The sequence below is a fragment of the Lepidochelys kempii genome, chromosome 1 (genome assembly GCF_965140285.1).
Source record: "Lepidochelys kempii isolate rLepKem1 chromosome 1, rLepKem1.hap1, whole genome shotgun sequence".
NCBI classification, from domain to species: Eukaryota; Metazoa; Chordata; order Testudines; family Cheloniidae; genus Lepidochelys; species Lepidochelys kempii.
Genome location: NC_136380.1, coordinates 271,254,206 through 271,275,826, shown reverse-complemented (window position 1 = coordinate 271,275,826; position 21,621 = coordinate 271,254,206). Strand labels below are relative to the sequence as shown.

Here is a 21,621-nt window from a genome sequence, read left to right as displayed (position 1 = left end):
CCTAACAATAATGCAAATCACTGAATAACCAGAGCAGGCAGAACATACATTCCTTGGCTGGGAAGTTATTGGAAGTTTAGAGCAATGGAATAGATAGTTTAGAAGAGGGGGTTTTCTGAGCCCCTCTTCCTCTCACAAATAAATCACTGTCCAAGTAAACAATGATAGTCTATTTTAATATTATGTTTAGAATGGGCAAATGACTGAAAACCCTCTCCTTCTCATTTGGGAAAGGCATAATCAAAAAATAAATAAATAATAAAAAATGTGGTATGAATTACCAGTTCAGTCTTTAAATCCTCTATTATGGTTCTCTCTTTCTGTAGTTCTTGCATCAGGTTTGTCACTTTCTGCTTTGCACTTTCACGAAGACTCATTTCCTCATCATACTTTGCCTTAATATCTAGTTAAGAAGGAAGTTATGCAAAAGATCATTCATTCAGGTTTTAATTAAAAGAAGAACGGATTGCATAATAATTTTATGTACTTACCTACAATTTCAGTAGCCAGCTGTGCGGCTTTTTGCTCAAACAGGTCTTTCATCTGCTTAATATTAAAATTTTCTACTTGGGTCTCTTCGAGTTGCCGTTCTAATGTTTCTAGCTCAAAAACAGCAGTATTTATTGAAAAAACTAAAATCAGAGGTTATACAGAAACTCGTGTTGATAAAAGAGCATTACAAATGAGTAACTCACCAAAGCTCACTTAACCTTCAATAGGATTGTTCATATGCTTAAAGTTAAACATGTGCTCAAGTGCTTTGCTGGAACAGGACGGTGAGCACAGCATTTTAAGGAATGAGCTCATAATCTAGCTAACCATTGGAAATTAGTTTATCCATTTTGGTCACTTTTTGTACACTGCTAATTTCTGAGCCCTGAGGTGCAGTCAGAAGTTAGTTAATAAGGATCAGCCAGAGATTGTGTGTGTACATAAGAAAGTTATCATTACATGAGTGTCTCATGCAAATATAACATGGAACAAAAAAATTATAAACATGCAGATTTTAAAAAAAAGTGTTTTCTTTGGCAGCAAGCAGGGAAGACTGGCACTGAAATCAACAGAATGAGCATGGACAATTGGTTTAATTCAAATGTCAACACTCTGTCTTCCTCAACACAATGGCTGTTTGGATATTTAAAATGATTAAGAACATGTTCAAAAATCAAAACCATGATCAGAAGTACTTTTATTATCACAATAATTTCACCTCCTTTATCCTAGAAATGATGGAACCAATCAACCTCTTTCTAATGTTTCTTTACTCTAAAAATGAATAAGGCAACCTTACGTGTCCCTATAAACTTATTGAAAAAAATGTAGGCAAGAGAAGACATTACATAATTGTACCATTTTAGCCTTTCAATATAGGAAAAAGTATTTTTCATCCAGTCTGAAGTTTCACTTAACTTAATTTTTCTAACATACAGTACTGTAGTATTTCAATACAATGTAGAAACTTCTCTATTAAAATATTTCTCACCTGTAGATGCAGAAGTTGTCACTCCATCAGGTTTAGATTCCTTAAGAAAAGAAAAAATGAAGAAAAAGTGTGTCACTAGACAGTAAAGGTAACAACAAAAGTTTCAATAGCAGACATTTCCTGAGCATTTGAAAGAATTCCATACTTGAAGCCTCTAGAAAGTTTACAAAAATATAGACTTATGTGCTTCAATGCTGCAAAGCAATTTAGGACAGAAAAGGCCAAGACGACTTTCCATCATCTTATATCACTTAGCTATCATACTGATGCAGAACAGCAAGACTCCAATGCTAACAAGCCTTCTGTTATACTGAAATCTGCCTCTACAGCAATATATGTTGTTATACGCACTATTACATGCAAAAGGAGCAGCAGCAAGAAAGGAAAGAGAGATTTTCCCAAAAGGTTCAAGCAATTCTATACTTTTAATCCTTCACATATAGAGCGAAATTCACCCCTAATTCCTATTTCTGAGGTTTGTATAAATCAGTTCTGAAGTAACTCTTCTATATATGAAAATAAATTAGAGTTCCATTGTTTCAGGAGGGAAGTTTAATAAGGTAAAAGAGGCTACAATTAACTTTGTTTGGTGGATGTTTTTGGAGAAGATTTTGGAGGTTTTTAAGATTATATTGCCATTTTCAGAAATACTTTGGAAGCAATAAAACTACAACTTCTCAAATAGATGCAATAACAATGAAGAGACAGATAACCTGGGCATGGTCTGAATGAGCATACTGTGAGGAAAAATCTGACTGGAAATTAAAGGGCATGTAGTCATGAACAATCATAGCACCTTTAACATCCCTTTAACCTCATTCACAGTTATTTCACTGTATAGACAACCGATTTTTTAAAACACTTCAGGAATCAATTTATGGAACTAACTGAATTGGGCCACGTGCCTTACAACAAGGTATTAATCTTCGATGTCAAAGATGATAATAAACTGCTTGTTGTAAACCTGCTTCAAGAATTTTAAAGCAATTACTTGCTGCTGCTGCACTTTTTCTAATTCTTTCTTCAGCTCTTCTGAGTACCATCTCTCCTCCTAAACAAGGGGGGGCCGGGAAGAGAAAGTGTATTACAAACTCACAATTTAAGCTGCTAGCACAGTTCACAATTTGAAACCATGAACTATATTAAAATAAAATTAATTTCCAACCTTAAGTGAAGCTTGCAAGTCTTGAATTTCTTGTCGGAGTAGCGATATTTCATTGCTGAATAAAGATCCAGGAGTTGAGAAATGAATTAAGTCATTGTTAAATTTTGTTGATTAAACTTCCAGTACATGTAATAGCTCCTATTCAGCTTTATTATTACATAAGCTGGATACAGGACACCTCACATTTGATCAGTGTCTTAATACAGTCTCACATTTTTTATTTTTTTTAATTTAATACAAACTGAACTCCCATACATTATCTCATTTTCAGACTAATCACCAGATTTTAAAAGTGCTTAGTCACCTTAAATATCTTAATAATTTTTAGTCTAATGTATTTGGTCTATTCTCAGAATGAGTAATTGCATTACGGTTTATGGAATTTTCTTTTAACCCTGGTATTGGACCAAAAATAATCCAACTATTTCCATATTGGGGTCTTGGAGACCCCTAATATGTGAAAATTGGAGAGATAACACATGGGATGCATTTCAAACTGACTTTACTTGTAACCAGTGAACTATAAAATTATGAATAAGTTAAAACTTTCTAGATTCAGAAGAAGAAGTTACTCACCTTGTGCAGTAATGACGACTCTTCGAGATGTGTGTTTCTATGGGTGTTCCACTATAGGTGTGCTTGCATCTCTGGGCTGCTGATCAGAGAACTTCAGTAGCAGCGTCCATTAGGCCCACACATGCACTGTCTTTCCTTGTGCTGCACCATGAGGCTAGTCAGTGTGCTAAGCCCCCTTAACTTCCTACTCCCACATGGGACTTAAACCTGGTGTTGAGATGACTGACTAGGCCTCCTTTTGAACCCAGGGCCACCTATTCACTTACATACCTCTCAGTGAAAATGGCCTTCCTGACAGCAATTACTTCAGCCAGGAGAAATAGCGGCTCCAGTGCACCTCCCCCCTACAGGTATTCTTTCAGGACAAGGTTACACTCAGGCCACATCCAAAATGCACTCCTAAGGTAACCTCCCTGTTTCACATGAACTAATTGATTCATCTCCCAACCGATCAACAGCACAGAGCTGCAAGCACACCTGCAGTGGAGCAGCCCTAGGGACATTATTCGAAGAAGAAGCACATTACACAGTACTTGTGTTGCGGTCTAACTGACCCCATGATGAAACACGTTTTTAAAAAAGGAATACACTCCACAGGTATTGGGAGCTAACTGACTCCATGTTTAGACAACAAAAATAGATAGCAACAGCAACAATATAAAAGGCACAAACACAGCAAAGTTGCAATAAATGGCCTACTTCTTTGAACAAATGGAGCTAACAGGTGACATATGTTCTAAAAATAGTAAGTTTTTAAACTTCACACATTTTTTGTGTGTTTTTCTATCTCATTGCCTGGAACAGATGCAACATTTTCCCCATTAGTCTCTGGATCAGTATCCAGGACACTGGACACTACTTCCCTAGAAGCCTTAGGAAAGGCTTGAATGTTCCTTTCATGTACCAGTGCACTAAAAATTTCTGTACCCAGGTCCCTGAGAAACATTCGTCTCTTATTTGAAGATGTATTATGCCACTTGTGATTCAACAAAATCTAAACAACATATGCCTTCAGACATGCAGTGTGCATGTGCAATCCAATAGTGCGTCTTTGCCCCAGCCACAGCATCTGTCAAGCATGGATTTGTCAGAAAATGTATCTGACAATTGTTACTTCCCCAGAAACTCTTCCTAGCAACTGTAGGTGTCCCAGAAAACCAATTTGATGGCATTATCTTCGAAGAAACTCAATTTGCTGGACAACTGTGATGATACATGAGGCAAATGTTATCTGAAGTTTCACAGATCCCCAAGAACCTTTTGGTACTTTTTTTGGGGAGGAGGGGGATGACAAAAAAAAACTGAAACAGTGAAGATACAAACAATGCTGAAAGACTGATATAATCATATCATAACTGCTGCCTCAACATAAAAACCATCTGTGCTGGAATAGTTGCATAATTAAATTCAGGTCTAACTGACCCCAATAACTTTTGAATGACCGCTTTTGCTACACTAAAACCACAATAGAGTATGAAGATAAAACCAATGCTAACAAGCTCTCCTTATCATACTTTGAGAATACCTAAAGGAAAAAAGAGTCAGTGCCTTGCCTATCATGTTTTATTTAATTTTTGTTCATGTATTTGGGGTGCAGGAGACCCCCAAAGACCTTGGAAATGTAGTACTTTCATTTTTCCCACTGACTAACATTGAGGCGGTCTAACTAGGAAGTCCTGGATGATTGGAAAAAGGGAAATATAGTGCCCATATATAGTTTAAAAAAGGGAAAAAAAAGAGAACCCGGGGAACTACAGACCAGTCAGCCTCACTTCAGTCCCCGGCAAAATCATGGATCAGGTCCTCAAAGAATCCATTTTGAAGCACTTGAAGGAGAGGAAGGTGATCAGGAACAGTCAACATGGATTCACCAAGTACAAGTCATGCCTGACCAACCTGATTGCCTTCTATGATGAGACAACTGGCTTTGTGGCTATGGGGAAAGTGGTGGACGTGATATATCTTGACTTTAGCAAAGCTTCTGATACCGTCTCCCACAGTATTCTTGCAAGCAAGTTAAAAAAATATGGATTGGGTTAATGGACTATATGGTGGATAGAAAGCTGGCTAGATTGTCAGGCTCAACGGGTAGTGATCAACGGCTCGATGTCTAGTTGGCAGCCAGTATCAAACAGAGTGCCCCAGAGGTTGGTCCTGGGGCCGGCTTTGTTCAACATCTTTATTAATGATCTGGATGATGGAATTAATTGTACCCTCAGCAAGTTCGCAGATGACACTAAGCTGCAGGGAGAAGTAGACATGATGGAGGGTAGGGATAGGGTTCAGAGTGACCTAGACAAATTGGAGGATTGAGCCAAAAGAAATCTGATGAGGTTCAACAAGGACAAGTGCAGAGTTCTGCACTTACGAAGGAAGAATCCCATCCACTGCTACAGACTAGGGACCGAAAGGCTAGGCAGCAATTCTGCAGAAAAGGACCTGGGGATTACAGTGGATGAGAAGCTGGATATGAGTCAGCAGTGTGCCCTTGTCACCAAGAAGGCCAATCGCATATTGGGCTGTATTAGTAGGAGCATTGCCAGCAGATCGAGGGAAGTGACTATTCCCCTCTATTCGGCACTGGTGAGGCCACACCTGGGAGTATTGCATCCAGTTTTGGTCCCCCCACAACAGAAAGATTGTGGACAAATTGGAGAGAGTCCAGCAGAGGGCAACGAAAATTATTAGGGGGCTGGGCTCTTATGAGGAGAGGCTGAGGGAACTGGGCTTATTTAGTCTGCAGAAGAGAAGAGTGTGGGGGGATTTGATTACCTGAAGGGGGGTTCGAAAGAGGTTGGAGCTAGGCTGTTCTCGGTGGTGGCAGATGACAGAATAAGAAGCAATGGTCTCAAGTTGCAGTGGGAGAGATCTAGGTTGGATATTAGGAAACACTATTTCACTAGGAAGGTGGTGAAGCACTGGAATGGGTTACCTAGGGAGGTGGTGGAATCTCCATCCTTAGAGGTTTTTAAGGCCTGCCTTGACAAAGCCTTGGCTGGGATGATTTAGTTGCTGTTGGTCCTGCTTTGAGCAGGGGATTGGATTAGATGACCTCCTGAGGTCTCTTCCAACCCTAATATTATATGGTTCTAACTGACCCCGTTACCTTTTTGGTGACTTTTTTTTGCTACACAAAAATCACAATAGATAAGATAATAAAACCAATGTGGGAAGATTGACCCCATCCTAATTTGAGCATACTTAACGTATGAAGAAATACAGGTTTGTCATACCAATTTTTATTTAAATTTTTGTGTGCACTGGGGTCAGACAGACCCCAAAACAGTTGAAGGGTTAAATATGCAAATTAACTTGATTTAGTCCTATATTCTGTTTTACTGGATTGTATCAACTAAATAATAGAACTTTAGAATTGCAAGATAGTGTATTAAAATGTTTAGCTGTGTTATAGTCCATGTTATTAAAAGTGCAGGTTAGTTCCCCCTCATTTCCCATATAATGTCAAGGGACAATGCTAGGAGTATGCTACCCTATTTGTTCTAAAATATGCAATTATATAATATTTAACACAAGAAGCAATTCAATGTGCCCAATAGTTATACCAATTTGAGGGCCTGAGTGCGCTGACATTCAAAACCCTGGGGCTTGTAACTCTCAAATTTCACTAAGAAGCCTGATGTTCTAGGTCGCCCAGGAAAACGAAATATGAGGAGGAAATGGTTATTAATCAGTTTGCATAGCACCTTTCTAAAATCTCAATTCATTTTGATGAATTAGAAAGCTATACACATAAGGATCACATCACATCACTGAAACGCAGCCACCCTTAATGTGGAATGAAGCAGCCATATTACTGCCAACACTACATTATTTCTTACTCTTATTATTGGTATGCAGTAAAAATCTGAGGCCCCAGTCACAACGAAAGGATGATACAAAAAACACTACACAACAATTCAGGGTCACTAAATAAAAAAGAAAATCTCTGATAAATATTATTAGTGTCTCACTAGTTATGTCTATATTGTAAGTTATCTATTTAAAGCAATAATGGGATTTAGGTCTTCTCTACACAGGAACGTTTGACCAGTTATACTGACATATTCATACAGATATAGTTATACCACCATAACCACCCGTGTGGACACACTTATTCTGTATAAAAATGGCTTTTTTTAGTTTAGTTTGTGTCATTTGGGAAGAGGTTTAAGCTAAACTGAAAAAGCTCTCTTATACTTGAACAGAAGTGTTCATGCAGAGGGGTTATACTGATATAACTATGTCAGTTTAAATTCACACCTTGGCTTTTACTAAAAAAAATGGCACTTTTCACAATAATGTGCTTTTCCTGGTCCAATTCCAAAATAGTTAGCTATATTTCACCTTTCTAAGCCTTGTCTAAATGGAAATCTTTATTTGGTATAACTTGAGGCATGAAGTTAAACCAATATATTTATACTGTACCAGTATAACTCTCTATGTGGACACTCATTTCAGTAAGAGAGAGTCTTTTTCCTCATTTATGCTTATGTCACTCTGGAAAGAGGTTTATGTTAAACTGAAAAGGCCACTCTTATTCTGCACTAAAAGGGTGTCCACACAAGGAATTATACTGGTATAACTATATCATCTTAAGAACTGGTAAATCTTTCCTGTGTATACAAGCCCTTGTATACAAGAAACTCTTATTTCTTTTTGCTCCCCTTGAGCTACATGACTCCCAGTCCTTCTCCCACTTCTGTCTGCAGCCCCCCTAAATCTGATATATCATCCTTGATCCAGATATACTTTAAGTTCCTCTTTTATGTGATGTGTGACAATGACTATAAAAACATTATCTTACTCAGCAAATCTGTTCCCAATGCGTATTGATGGTCACATCTACTCACGTTAGTGAACAAAGTAAATTTGTATTGTTCTTTGCCTTCTTTTCCCGCAAAACAACAAAACTAAGACTGAGTGAGCTGTGGATTCAATCCATCTTGTGTATCATTGACAGAATTGTTTACTGCATTCCAGTCAGTTACACCTGTGCAACCTCACTGAAGACAAGGTGTTACTGAAGGCACAATTTGACCTATAGAACCTTTATTAATTACTGGTGATGATACACGAGATGGAAAGGACTCAGCTTGACTCTCAGAGACTATGCTGAATTTGCAGGGCTGGCACGTAGACAGAAAAAAAAAGCGAACAAAAGAATCCCCATCTTTTTACTTGCAAACTGAGCACATTTGATAAGCAGATGAAAATAAACATGGAAACCTACAATGCCAATTGTACAGACTCACTTTTAAGAGTAGACCCACATCTTAAAGTACACTTCTTCCCAAAGGCCTAATCCCCAGCCTTCACCCCTATGTTCACAAGTCTTAACTGATGAATGACTGGGGAGGGTATTTAATATTAGCCCTACCTACTTCATTTTTAATGTCATTATTAAGTCATGCTACTTGTTACTTTCTAAAATATATCCTAGAAAAATCATTTTTATTAGTTTATTTGAATGGTTGTTTCCCCAATTTGAGCAGAAATAATCTGTTTTACATGTAATAAGAGAAATATGTTAAAAAAACATTCAAAACATTAAAAGCCTCAAATGTTAACGTGTACTCTTTCCTTTGCTGAGCTACAGAGAAAGACTCTTTGACAGCTCCACTACAGCTAGCGAATTTAATAGAATGAGCATGTTCAGCTGAGTGAAGTCATCAAGATCCCATACCAACTGGAGAACCGTCAGTCAGAAAAAGCTTCCAGATCAGTGTGTGAAAAGAAGATCTCCAATGTCACTGGCTGTGAGCAATGGGATTTTGATGGATGTCCTGCCCTGCCATTTTGTGCCCTGCTGCCCTGCTTCTGTCAATGCCCAAGATGGCTCTCGGTCTATCCCAATTGCAATTGGAAAGAAATGGGAGCTCCTTCTTCCTACAGACAGTCACAAATAGGTTTTGGATTTTGTTTCGGGTATTTTTATTTTCCCACAGTGGACTCTAACTTAATAGCCATTGCATGTTAAATTTTATGTTCTTTTCTTTACAAAAAACCTATCTTTCACCTTTATGAGTTCAATAGGTTATCCATGTTTTAATTAAATTATTTATCATTTTTGGCTTACTATTTTTATCAATCACAGAGGGTTTGCTCCACGGTTAAGACAACAGCTAGTCAAGATATTAGTTGAACCCAGCAGAGTTATACAATCTACACCTTTATTATATTAGCATCACATGTTCTCACACAGTATGTGACCACACTCAAAAGCGGCTCACCATCTTATTGCTATGCACAACCAAGACAAGAGTCATGGAATGCATAAAATGGAAGTAATACAGGCTGAAATGTACAACAGCCCCATATATCCATTGAACCGAAGGGAAAACAAGGTGGAACCTTGCATGAACAAATCCTCAGAGACAAGGAACAAGAGCCCAAAATCAATTTCTGGGAATGCTCAAATAAGAAGGGAATCAAGCCATGAGCTACCCCTATCAACTCCCGCTACAGACATAAGAGTCAACATCACCTCCTGATCAACAGGATCAAAGGCAACCAATGGAATTAACAATATCAATATGTAAACCCAATTTTCATCTATCACCAGTCCAGTATCAGCTAGCATAGTATTAAACTAATATTTTAATTGGTTTTAGAAATGAGGCCTTATGATTTAAATACTTCACTACATAATTAACTGTTCAGATTAGTACTTGCTTAAATGTAATTAGACAGAAGACTAAATGCACAAATTAATACTGTTCTACCTTTTCGGTGAAGGATGCTCTTCTCCTCCATGACTTGAATCGATGCCAGACCCGTGAACTACTTCATAGTGCTTGAAAAGTTCTTCAGCAGATCCATGAGATTTCATACACAGAGGACAAATAAAGCCCTATTATAAAGGAAAGAAAATTCAACAGTAGTTTTTGCCTTTTCCAATCCTTTTCATCCTAACCAAGAGATTCATTGGTACCGTTTAACAGGAAAAATAAAATGTAGGAGAGTAGTTACCTTAAAAAATACCACTTATCTAATTCTCTGACATTATGGAAAGTAGAGAAGACTAGAAAAGCATAAAATAAACACCCTATTTCATTATGTAGTGCTGTTTTCCAGTAAAACTGTACCTATTGCTAAATTTCATTCCTAGAACTAGTACACAGAATTGTAATAAATTATAAGAAATGTAGCATCACAAAGGACTCAGTCACTATTTTAAATGTTTGAAGAAAGGCTGCGTTAAAAAGGCACTTTCACAAAATTTTTATTAAACAAGGGTTCTGTTCCTTTCAAAGATTTTCCTAGGATGGAGACCTTTTGAGAACCACACTCATAGTAATCAGACTGAATAAAAAATTGCAGAGAAGAGCCAGCCAGAAACTCCATCCAGCAGGGGCAGAAGCAGCCAAAGCTGGGGATGCTGCACTGGGGGAAGAGGGTAAAATGGGGCCCAGCGGAGCCCATCCCTCCCCCCAATAACCCTCTGAACACAGAACTGTGCAGAAGAGACACCCCCCCATACACACACAACTCTTGGAGGCACTAGGACCCAGGTGTAGCTTCCCCACCTCCCTCTTATGTGGGCTTGGGAGAAAACTGCAGAGAAGAGCCAGTCAGAAACCCCAGTCAGTAGAAGCAGAAGCAGCCAACACAGGGACCTTGGGACATTCAGAGAACTTTCCACAAGTTTGACTCGACTTTCTCTGCCCTGTGCTGATTGACTGTTTGCTGCAACCATCCCCTCCCTCTCAGTCTCAGCTCTTCACTGCCCTCCTACGCTGAAACCATCAGCAGGGGCGCTCGCGAGAGGTGGGTACTACCCCATCATCAAGAACTAAGAAGCAGCAGCTCACATCCGACCAGAAGAGGGGCACTCACAAGAGGTGGGTGCTACCCCGTTCCAAACTCAGAGATTGCAGACACTGAATCGGCCAAAGGGACCACTCACAAGAGGCAGGTGCCGACCCCGTTACACCACTCCTTTCATGGACAGTAGGGACATGCAATAAGTAGCTAAAGGCTCAAAGGGGGGGGGCTTCTTAGCACTGAGAGAAAGAGATTCACGTTCCATTGGGGTGGAACCTTCTAAGTAGGCAGGAAAGTCCTTATTGAGCCTTTCTATAATCTATTGGTTAGAGAGTGTGGAAAATCAAGTAGTCGGGATGGTATGTACTGATTGCAGATAAGTGCATTTGTAAGGAGCTGGTGGACAGACCCTATGTCTTTAAAGATAGGATACAGTTAAGATGACCAAAATATCTGTAAGTCTCTGATAGGATGCCACTTTGTTGCACCCAAGATGAGAAGGGTTTCCATTTATACTCCTGGGGGGATTCTGCGTGACTGTGCACCCGAAGAAAAAGCCTCCTCCCCCCACAGAATTCCTATGCTTCCCTGCAGAAAACGGCAGGGGAGCAAAGGGAAGCCATGCGGGGATGACCATGGGTGCAGTTTTTTTGGGGGGGGATTGCCCCCCTCCAAACAGGGGTGAGGCATGGGGGGGTGGCTACATGGGGTTACTTGCCCCCCCCAAATTTCTGCGAGCGCAGAGCTGCCCAGCCTTCCTTTTTTTGGTGCAACAGTGAGTGCCCTCAGTGGGGCTGGGTAAGGGTGGGTGGGGAAATGAGGGAAGGCATGGTGAGGGGGTGGGGGAAGAGCCAGTGGGGAAGGAAGGGGGTGGAATAGGGCAGGGACAGGGGAATGTGGGAGTGAGGGGAGGAGGATGGAGAAGAAAAGGGGATAGGGGAATCGCAGGAGCTTGGAATGTGGCATCCCCTCAGCTGGGACTCCCACGTTAAGCAGATCCATCGAACCCTCATCCTGACAACCCCTGCCCCCCTACCCCTCGACAAGACCCACCCACAGCCCCACTGATCCGCAGACAGCTGCACCTGGACCCTCCTCATCAAGCCCCACTCCCCCAGCACCCAGACTCCCACATTGAACCCCCCGCCAAGCCCCATCTCCTGACACCCAGACCACCCGCCCCCCCCCCCCGCTGAGCCCCAACCACCTTCACCTGGATCCCCTGCAGAGTCCCATTGCCCCTACACCCAGAACCCCCCAATGAACTCTGTACATCCAGATCTCCCACTGAGCCGCCCCTACCCAGATTTCCCCACACAGAAACCTCTCGCCCCACACCTGGATACCCCACACACTAAGCCCCTCCATACTTGGATCCTGAGGGGCTGAGCCTGCCCACCCACACCTGGGACACCTGGCGCAGAGAGGGTGTTTCTGGGGCAGGCCCGGCCCTTGCACTGTGTCAGGGTCAGGTGCAGCCTCACTGCCAAGTCCCTGTACAAGGGGAGCTGGGGGCTTCCAGGTGATCTCCCAGGTCAGTGCAGCCTGTTGTCTGTGCTCCCCACTGCCATGCTGGAGCCACATTTATTTACTGACAAAATTTGCAGAATTTTGTAGAATTTTTTATATTTTGGCACAGAATTCCCTCAGGAGTGCATTTAGCTAGGTAGCATTTCTTTGTGGAGTCCTTTCTGCCATTAGAGAGGATCTTTCATACAGCTGTGGAGTATGAATGTTCTAGAGATGATACCATCTAAATATGAGGTGGAGCAGTCATGGATTGTGGTGTCTGATCTTGCCATTGCACTGGGTCAGGAGCTTGGGGTATGTTGGGAGGATAATCAGTGGGCAACATGAGACACACAAGGGGTTGGGGAACCAGAACTATCTAGGCCAGAAGGGGGCGATCAAGATGACCCTGGCTCTGTCCTGTTGGATCTTGTGTAGGACTCACGGCAGGAGCAGCGGTGGAGGGAAGGCATAATTGAACTGGTCTGACCAGGAAAGTAGCAAAGCATCACCTGGGGAGTGATGACCTAGGGCCCTTCTGGAGCAATTTGTGGTATATCTGCTGTTTGTTTGAGAAGTGACTGTGGTTGGGGGTTCCCCACAGAGCAGTGGTGGGCAACCTGCAGCCTGTCAGGGTAATCCGCTGGCAGGCCACCAGACCCACTGGCCAGGAACGGCGAACCGCAGCCACTGGGAGCTGCAGGCGGCCATGCAAATGTAAACAAACGGTCTGGCAGCCCATGCGCAGCCCCCAGGTTGCCCACCACTGCCACAGAGTGAAAATGTTGTGAAGTTCCCACTCATGGTTCAGTGTAAAGTGTCTGCTGAGGAAGTCAGAGAGCACATTCAGCTTTCTTGGAAGGTAAGCGGGTCATAGTGTGATGTGATTGCTTATGCACCAATTCCAGTGGTGGATTGCTTCTGCACACAGGGAGGCCGATCTCACTCCCCCTCGTTTGCTGAGGTAGAAGACAGTCATAGAGTTGTCGACATTATAAGGACACAGTGAGAGTGGATGAAGGGGAGAAAGTATTCTCACACCCACCGTACTGTTTATAATTCCAGGATATTGATGTGCATCCTGGATTTTCAAGGTACACTAGCCCCTCGAGCTGTGTGGCTGTTCATATAGGCTCCCCAAACTAGCAGGGATGTGTCCATAATTATGGTTCTCTTTGGAGAAGAGAGGAAAAAAGGGACCCCCACATATACGTAATGGGGATGTGTCCACCATAGGAGCGGGGACAGTAGCTTGGTCGGGACTGTCACCACAAGGTTCATGGAATGGCAGGTCAGGGAGTTACATGACTGTAGCCAAGTTTGCAGGCACTAAAGGTGGAGTCTTGTGAACAGGGTGATGTAAGTGCACAAAGCCATGTGGCCGAGTAGGGAAAGATATGTTTTAACCAGTACCTGAGGGCTCCTTGTGATAAGACCTAGGAAATCGCTGCTGGTAGTGTGGAACCTGTCTGTGGGCAGGTATGCCCTTGGGGTGACAGAGTTCAAGACTGCCCTGATAAAGTCTAGAGTCGGGGAGGGGACCAGATTTGTGTGTGTTTATACTGATTCCCAGGGAAGAAAGAAGGTGGAGCACCATAGAGGTTGATACATAGGCTTCCTGATGAGATTTGGCAGCAAGGAGCTAATTAAACCAGGAATGAAAAGACAGGGCGGCCATGAAGTCTGACATGAGCCGCTATGACTGAAAATACATTGGTAAAGACTCTGGTGGGGCTGCTGCATCGAAGGGCAGTACTTTATATTGAACATGGTCACAGCCTAGCTTAAATCCAAGAAAGTGTCTGTATGTGGGGAAAATATCTATGTGCCACCTCATTGTTTTTGTGGATACTGACTAATACGGCTATGCCTCTGATACTAGCTATGTGAAACTAAGTGTCCTTCATATCAAGAGCTATGAACCACATGCCCTTTTCTAGAGATGAAATTATTGTTGCCAACATGACCATGCAAAATCTAAATTGCGAATGAAGCAGTTGAGATGGCAATTGTTTTGTAGCGTGAAGCCAAAGCTGAGGACACTAATGGTTCCAACCCAGACCATGCAGCATTGAGAAGGAACTGGAGGCAGTCAGTCCACCCTGCCTTTTATCACCTCGGTCAGAGGCACATGGTGAACCAGGACAGATGCATGGACCAATGGACACTACTTTCAAACTCTCCAGCTTCGTAATGCATGGTGTGCATGCATAATCCACAGTGGCATACAGTAGGGACCATCATTCAAAGAAGAAATTATGGATACTCTCTGATATTATGTTCTGGAGATTAAACAGACAAATATGCCAAAACCCCTATTTAAAGGGGAAAGAAACTATGGTGGCAGATGCCCTGTCCAGGAAGGAAGGCTCTGACCTGCTGCCTATGGATCAATCAGCAACTAACCTTCCTGCAGCTTTTTAGGAAAGAGAGGTCTGACCATAAAAGCATCTGAGTGCCAGAGGGCAAGGAGTTCACTGGTATCAGTTAATGAGTTTCAGCTGGCCTGACCAACTCCGTGTACCCCAACTCACTAGAGTTATCTGTATCTCAAAGATGTCATGTAATGTGACATTGGAAAACCAATAACTCACTAATCATTAATATTCTTGCATGATGCATGTGCATGCCATGTATTAAGAGTTATGGATAAATGCTGTACTGATGACTAAAAAGTATTTAAGCCAGGCATGTTGGGGGAGTTGGTAAATAGGTCTGCCAAGACAAAGGAATGTGTATTTGCTTCTCTGAGCAGCCCCGTCGTCACAATGACACAATGAAGGTCTTATTTATATACCAGGTAAACAAAGCCATGCAGAGAGGAAACAGCTTCCAGCAGGGAAGAGAAACTTTACCTGGGCTATAAAGACCAGGGGTCTGAACCTCAGGTGATAAGTAATTTAATCAATTGAGGGTATACAATATTGCAGTATATGCAGTTTATCAAGTGAGATATTTTATGAAAGCTTATAACACACTGGTGATCAACAGCACTGTGAACTGTATGTATTAACACTACATAAGGAATTATGGATACTTATTTATATTATACTTTACAGTCTGTGACCAAAGAGGAAAAAGGTCTCTCCCAGAGGGAAACATCACAGCTATCTACTTGTATCAAAGAAACTGAGCAAGATGTGATGAAAAACAATGGAAGCCCTATTTACATAAAAATCAGTAGGGTGGGAACAAGGGAAGAACAGCATGAGGTCATCCTGCCTCCTAGAACCAGGTCATTGAATTTAGGAAGATATAAACAAGAATAGACACCATTTTGGCATCCATCACTAGATGAACACATGGGGTCAGAACTCGTGTAAGCTGAGAAAGATCGGTCCTTCAACCAAGAAGGGTTGAAGTCTCCGGGCCTGAATATAAGTGAGAAACCTACTTAGGCAAAGATCTTTCCACAGGAAGACAAGGGAAGGCAGCATCTTGTACTTCTATGGAAGATCCTGACTGAGGGAAAATCAGCCATGGCTGGAAAGAAGGAAGACTGGTGAGAGAAACCATCTTGAACAAAACCTGTACACCTTGGTAGATCATGTTATAGCCCTTTAAGTGCATGCTTTTACTTTTATTTGCTTTTAATCATCTCGACTTTTATTTCTTTTACTTGGCATCACTTAACCTATGTCATATTGTTAATAAATTTGTTTTATTTTTACTATAAATCAGCTCAGTGGTGTGCTTGAAGGGAAGGGGGTATCTACCTCAGTTCAGTTAATAAGCTGTAATGCACTTTTGTCTCTATGAAGGAGCAACAAACCTATTTCTCTGAATAGTTCAGGTGAGGACTGGACATTTCAGGGCACACTGTTTTAGGGAGATTCAGGACTGGGAGTGTGTTGGGGTCACCGTGCTGATTGTAACCAGGGCTGGAGGAAGCCAGAGTGGGGCTGCAGACAGGCTGCTGGGGTCAGAGCTGCAGAACCAGAGCTGTCTAGCACACAGACACTCAAGGTGTGGCCTGCACGTTTGTAAGCTGGCTGTGAGAGTGTCCCAGGCTGAGAACTACAGCAGCAGGGCATTTCAGGCACCCAAAATACCTCAATTTAACTGACAATTAATTCACTGTAAAAGATAACAGTTTAGACACACCCTCTTTCACTCTGTGCCTGATTCTCATTTACACTAAAGTACCTTTACACTACTCTAGCAGCATGAAGAGGCCCTAAAGTGGAAGTAAGTGTAATTTATACCCACTTTAAAGTCCTTTTACAATGTCAGACAAAGGCCTATTTGCATTGCTCTAAGTGAGATCAAAGCCTTCTGCCTTTTTTGTTCTCTATTCACACATGCTATATTTAAAAATCATGTTACCCTTCAGTGCCTTGCACTGTCATGAGCTCACTTCATATTTCTGTAACATTAAGATAACAAACTTCACTATACGGAAATTATAATGCCCCTGAAAGCTTTGCCATTTTGTATAGAATTTGTACTCTTCTGCAGCAAAATCAGTAATTACATACCATAGAATGACAAGATTACATAATTAGCTTTGCCTTTTATACTTAGTTTATGAGCTAAACAGCATATTGTGTACTAAATATTCTCAGCTTTATCTGGTAACTTCAAATATAATCACCTAAGTAGTGTATACAGTATGTACATATTATTTAAGATGGCATTTACCCGGTAACAACACAGCTGTTATATGGTTATTTCCTGACTTGTAAAATAAAACACTTAAATCTGATTTAATCTGAGGGAATTGACTAATCTATTTATTTACTTAGTGAATTAGGGTATTTATAAAAAGATTGGGTGGGAACCTTTAATAATTTATTAAACTCCAAATAAACAAAACACCTTACTTTTACGATCATATTAAGTTCCCAAAACCAGCACACCAGATTGTGGATTCAGTAGTTGTGCTAAATGAGGCTTCAGATGAACAGCTTCCCCTTTTGTGATTATTCTCCTAAAAGCAAACATTTACACCCAACTAGCATGCTTATTTGCCAGGAAAACTTGTTTTTGTTTGTAATTATTTTCCCAAAGAAAAGTTGGTTCTCATCTGATGGTAACCTTTAAAACATGTTGATATGCAACTAAATATAGCCTTTACATTACACTTGGTGCAGGGTTGTTGGTGCTTTTTTTTGTTGATGTTGTTGTTTTTCCCCACCTCTCTTTCGGCTAACTAGAAGGATATACTTTTATTTAAGCAATTATACTGCTTACCTTACACTTATTCAGATTCTTAAATTTTACATATGTTAAAAATAGTGAATGGTACATTTCTTATTTACTATATGATGAATTTTTTACTTGCAATTTGTATCAAGCTGTATTTGGATGGAAATCCAATTAAAATGTATAAAACCAACATTTTAATTTTTTAATCATCATTACATAAAACTACCTTACATGTGAATACATAAGAAAAATTTATCAAAGCACGTTTTGCATTTAAAACAAACTGTCTTACTAAAGAAAGAAAGTATTAACCTTAGCTAGTGAACTGATTGGTTCTGGTCACCATGTGCTTCAAGATTTCAGATGTAACAGAACCCATCCGCTCTCAAATTTTAGTCACAGACTGGAAAAGGGAAAACAAGATTTCTTGCTTTTTCCCCATTTGTTTCTTCACTTTGAATGAACTAGTCATTGAACTGAAATGAAGAAAATATTCTCTCTGCACCTGCAGAAAAGGTTACTACTGTCAAAAGCTGGTTTAGTGCTTCAACAAACTCTACTTCCAGGTGCTTAGAATCATAGAATATCAGGGTTGGAAGGGACCCCAGAAGGTTATCTAGTCCAACCCCCTGCTCGAAGCAGGACCAATTCCCAGTTAAATCATCCCAGCCAGGGCTTTGTCAAGCCTGACCTTAAAAACCTCTAAGGAAGGAGATTCTACCACCTCCCTAGGTAACGCATTCCAGTGTTTCACCACCCTCTTAGTGAAAAAGTTTTTCTAATATCCAATCTAAACCTCCCCCACTGCAACTTGAGACCATTACTCCTCGTTCTGTCATCTGCTACCATTGAGAACAGTCTAGAGCCATCCTCTTTGGAACCCCCTTTCAGGTAGTTGAAAGCAGCTATCAAATCCCCCCTCATTCTTCTCTTCTGCAGACTAAACAATCCCAGCTCCCTCAGCCTCTCCTCATAAGTCATGTGTTCTAGACCCCTAATCATTTTTGTTGCCCTTCGCTGGACTCTCTCCAATTTATCCACATTCTTCTTGTAGTGTAGGGCCCAAAACTGGACACAATACTCCAGATGAGGCCTCACCAATGTCGAATAGCTAGTGACTTCCACCAGTTCAGTGGTTTAACTTTCTTTAAAACTCGGTAGCAAGCATGTACTGCTTAATACTAGTTTTAATATTTTAATAGCTAAGTTTAAGCCTTAGCATACGTGTCCATTTAAAATTTTATATTTTAAATAGATTTTTTGGAAAGTAAACCCTGTTTAATCTAAATTTAAAATCTGATTTTCTTTTTAAGTCATCGACTTTTATCCTCCCTGTTACTTTCTTTCTAAACTATTCCAAATTCCCAGCATTCATCTCCATGGCCCTAGTACATTCAGCAATTCACTTAAAAAAATCCTAAGTGAGCAAGTACTTATAGATACAACTTGTATCTATCTAATCTTCAAGCTGCCATGAAAGGTGCATCTAAAGTTGATATATTCTCTACCTACCATACTAACAATACTTTTATTCATCTAATGCATTATAATTAGTAGATTATAGAATGTACTTTTCACTGCAGAGTGGAAGAATGAGAAGTTCTGGGAAGCTCTCACTGTGACACTGACAACAGGTTTCAGAGGAACAGCCGTGTTAGTCTGTATTCGCAAAAAGAAAAGGAGTACTTGTGGCACCTTAGAGACTAACCAATTTATTTGAGCATGAGCTTTCGTGAGCTACAGCTCACTTCATCAGATGTTTACCGTGGAAACTGCAGCAGACTTTATATACACACAGAAATCATGAAACAATACCTCCTCCCACCCCACTGTCCTGCTGGTAATAGCTTATCTAAAGTGATAAGCCTGACAACAGGCTTGATCTCGCTATCAGAAGCAAAGGTTTTATTCTTTTTTCACTCAGCATAGACAGCAAGCAAATGTACTGTAACAGCATCATATTTTGGGGGTGGGGTAAAATTTAGATGCAAGGCATAAGGAGGATTTAGCTGTGCACCTCCCATTGTGCAGTTAAATCCTCCACTTGCATATGTGGGCATCCATAACAATTGTTGGCCTCCTTTAGAACAGTACCTTCAAAATAGGTCACAAAAAGATAAAAATGACTTGCACTTGCTGCTGCATGTATACAGAAATCAATTATGAATCCAACTGAGATAGGTTGTAAGTCAGTCAATTATCACAGCAAGTGGATCAACTAAGTGTCCTGGAGAACTGCTCAATGCCTTCCCGCACAGAAATATATATCACCTAGTTAGATGAGAGGTATTTAAGTGCTGGCCACAATATAAACGCAGTTTAATTAATTGGATTATATACATGTCTTATAGTGCATGATACAAAAGTTAAAACAATCATATTCATGACCAAAAGTTACTTCTCAGATATACAAACCTAGAGCAAGATTTCAAATTGGGATAGCGCCATTGAAACCAGAATTAACATTTGATTAACATCCTGCCCCATAAGGCTTAAAATCAGCAAATACTATTTAAAAAAGAAGCAGCAGCAGCAGCTCCCAAGCTGACATTTTGATCAGTAACTTGCAGAGGCTGAAGACTTAATGGGAACTATGCCAATTTATGCCATCTGAAAATCTGGCTTCCTTTTCAGAGAGCTTTTCTAACAAACTCTTTTTATAAAGGGGTTTTAGTTCAACTGTAAAATCTCAACCTCTTATCAAGTTACTGAACAAAATGTCAGCTTGGGAGCTATTTTCAAAAAAATGTATCAAGAAATATTTTTTGCCAATTTAAAACTGAAAGTGGGGGCAAGAAAGGTAAGGGTCTGAGACACTTATATCTAGAATATGATGTTTATGTAACAGAGGCTATGCCTACACAGCAATATAAGCCTAGAGTTAGTGGGACTCAAGTCAGCTGACCCGTATCAGGAGACCCTGGGCTTGAGCATCTACATTGCATTTTAACTCTAGGTTGAACATTTTCTGGCCCCTGTTCAAACCTAGGGTTCTGGCACCCACACTGCAGTGCACAGATCCGAGTCAAAGTAACCATATCCCAGAGATCCTAGCACCTCCCCCAATGTCGACGCTCTAGCTCTAGGAACATGATGCACCGTGTGAAAACTCTACTGCCCACCCTGTTTCCTAACTGTGGTGGTGTTATTGATGGGACTTGTGACCCTAAGGTGCACGAGTACATAAACTGCACAATTAGATTTTTTGATGGCTGTCTCAATAGAATGACTGCAGTTTGAGAAGGCATTATATTGAACTACCATCTAAATCTGAAAATGGAGCTCTCCAGCTCTAGGCTGAGTTACATGAGCAGGAAAATGCCTGTGTGCACCAGTTATGAGGGTAAATAGGGCATCAGCATCCAGGGCTGTCAAACTACCAACATGAAACTTTTCAATTCTTAATTTTTAAAAAGAGATGCTCAATGAGTGTGTTTTGTGTTTTATTTATTACTGTCTGTTTTGAAGTTTCACATAAAATGTAGGTTTCAGAAGAAAGGCACGTCCACCTGGCTGCTGCCGGCTGCGGAGCAGTGAAATGCAACCCCTGGGGATCCCTTATTCCCATCCCTACTGCCCACCAGGAGGCAGAGAGAAGGGATTTCCAGGAGGCTGCGTGGCAGTTTTGGGGCTAGCTCCCACTCACTGCCATCACAGTGCACACTGCCCTAGCTCCCCTGCACAAGCAGCCCCAGGGGAGGACTGGGGGCCTGGAGGCAAGGGCAAGCAAGCAGAGCAGGGACCAAGTGGCTGCCCTGCAGGGAGGGGGAGCAGCCCTGCCAGGGGAGAGATGACCCCAACATCCTGGCAGCCAGGAGCCACCTCCTGTCTGTCAGCTTTTCTCCCTGCTCCGGATAAGCTCCATGCAGCAGCGAGGAGGAGCCAGAGCCACCGCCGCCACTGTCGTGGGAGGAGGAAGGGGGAGCATGCTCAGCCAGACAATAATGGTGCTTCCGGTGCGCTGCGCTGTCTGCCT

At 41.3% G+C, this 21,621-nt stretch overlaps 1 protein-coding gene across 5 annotated transcripts in view; it reads right to left on the bottom strand.

Moving 5' to 3' along the window:
- EEA1 (early endosome antigen 1) overlaps positions 1–21,621 on the bottom strand; it is a 136,419-nt gene that overhangs the window by 89,091 nt on the left and 25,707 nt on the right. For 4 of the 5 annotated variants that reach the window (XR_012156717.2, XM_073327558.2, XM_073327559.2 and 1 more), the window contains 6 exons: positions 9,947–10,074; positions 2,649–2,703; positions 2,475–2,534; positions 1,484–1,523; positions 492–632; positions 282–403 (listed from right to left, as the gene is read on the bottom strand). Coding sequence is in view for 4 of the 5 variants with exons in the window: in XM_073327558.2 (XP_073183659.1) it covers positions 282–403; positions 492–632; positions 1,484–1,523; positions 2,475–2,534; positions 2,649–2,703; positions 9,947–10,074 (546 nt within the window). In the remaining variant the exon portion in view is untranslated. Of the gene's footprint in view, positions 1–281; positions 404–491; positions 633–1,483; positions 1,524–2,388; positions 2,453–2,474; positions 2,535–2,648; positions 2,704–9,946; positions 10,075–21,621 lie in introns of those variants that run through there. The other variant, XM_073327561.2, reaches the window with a different exon arrangement.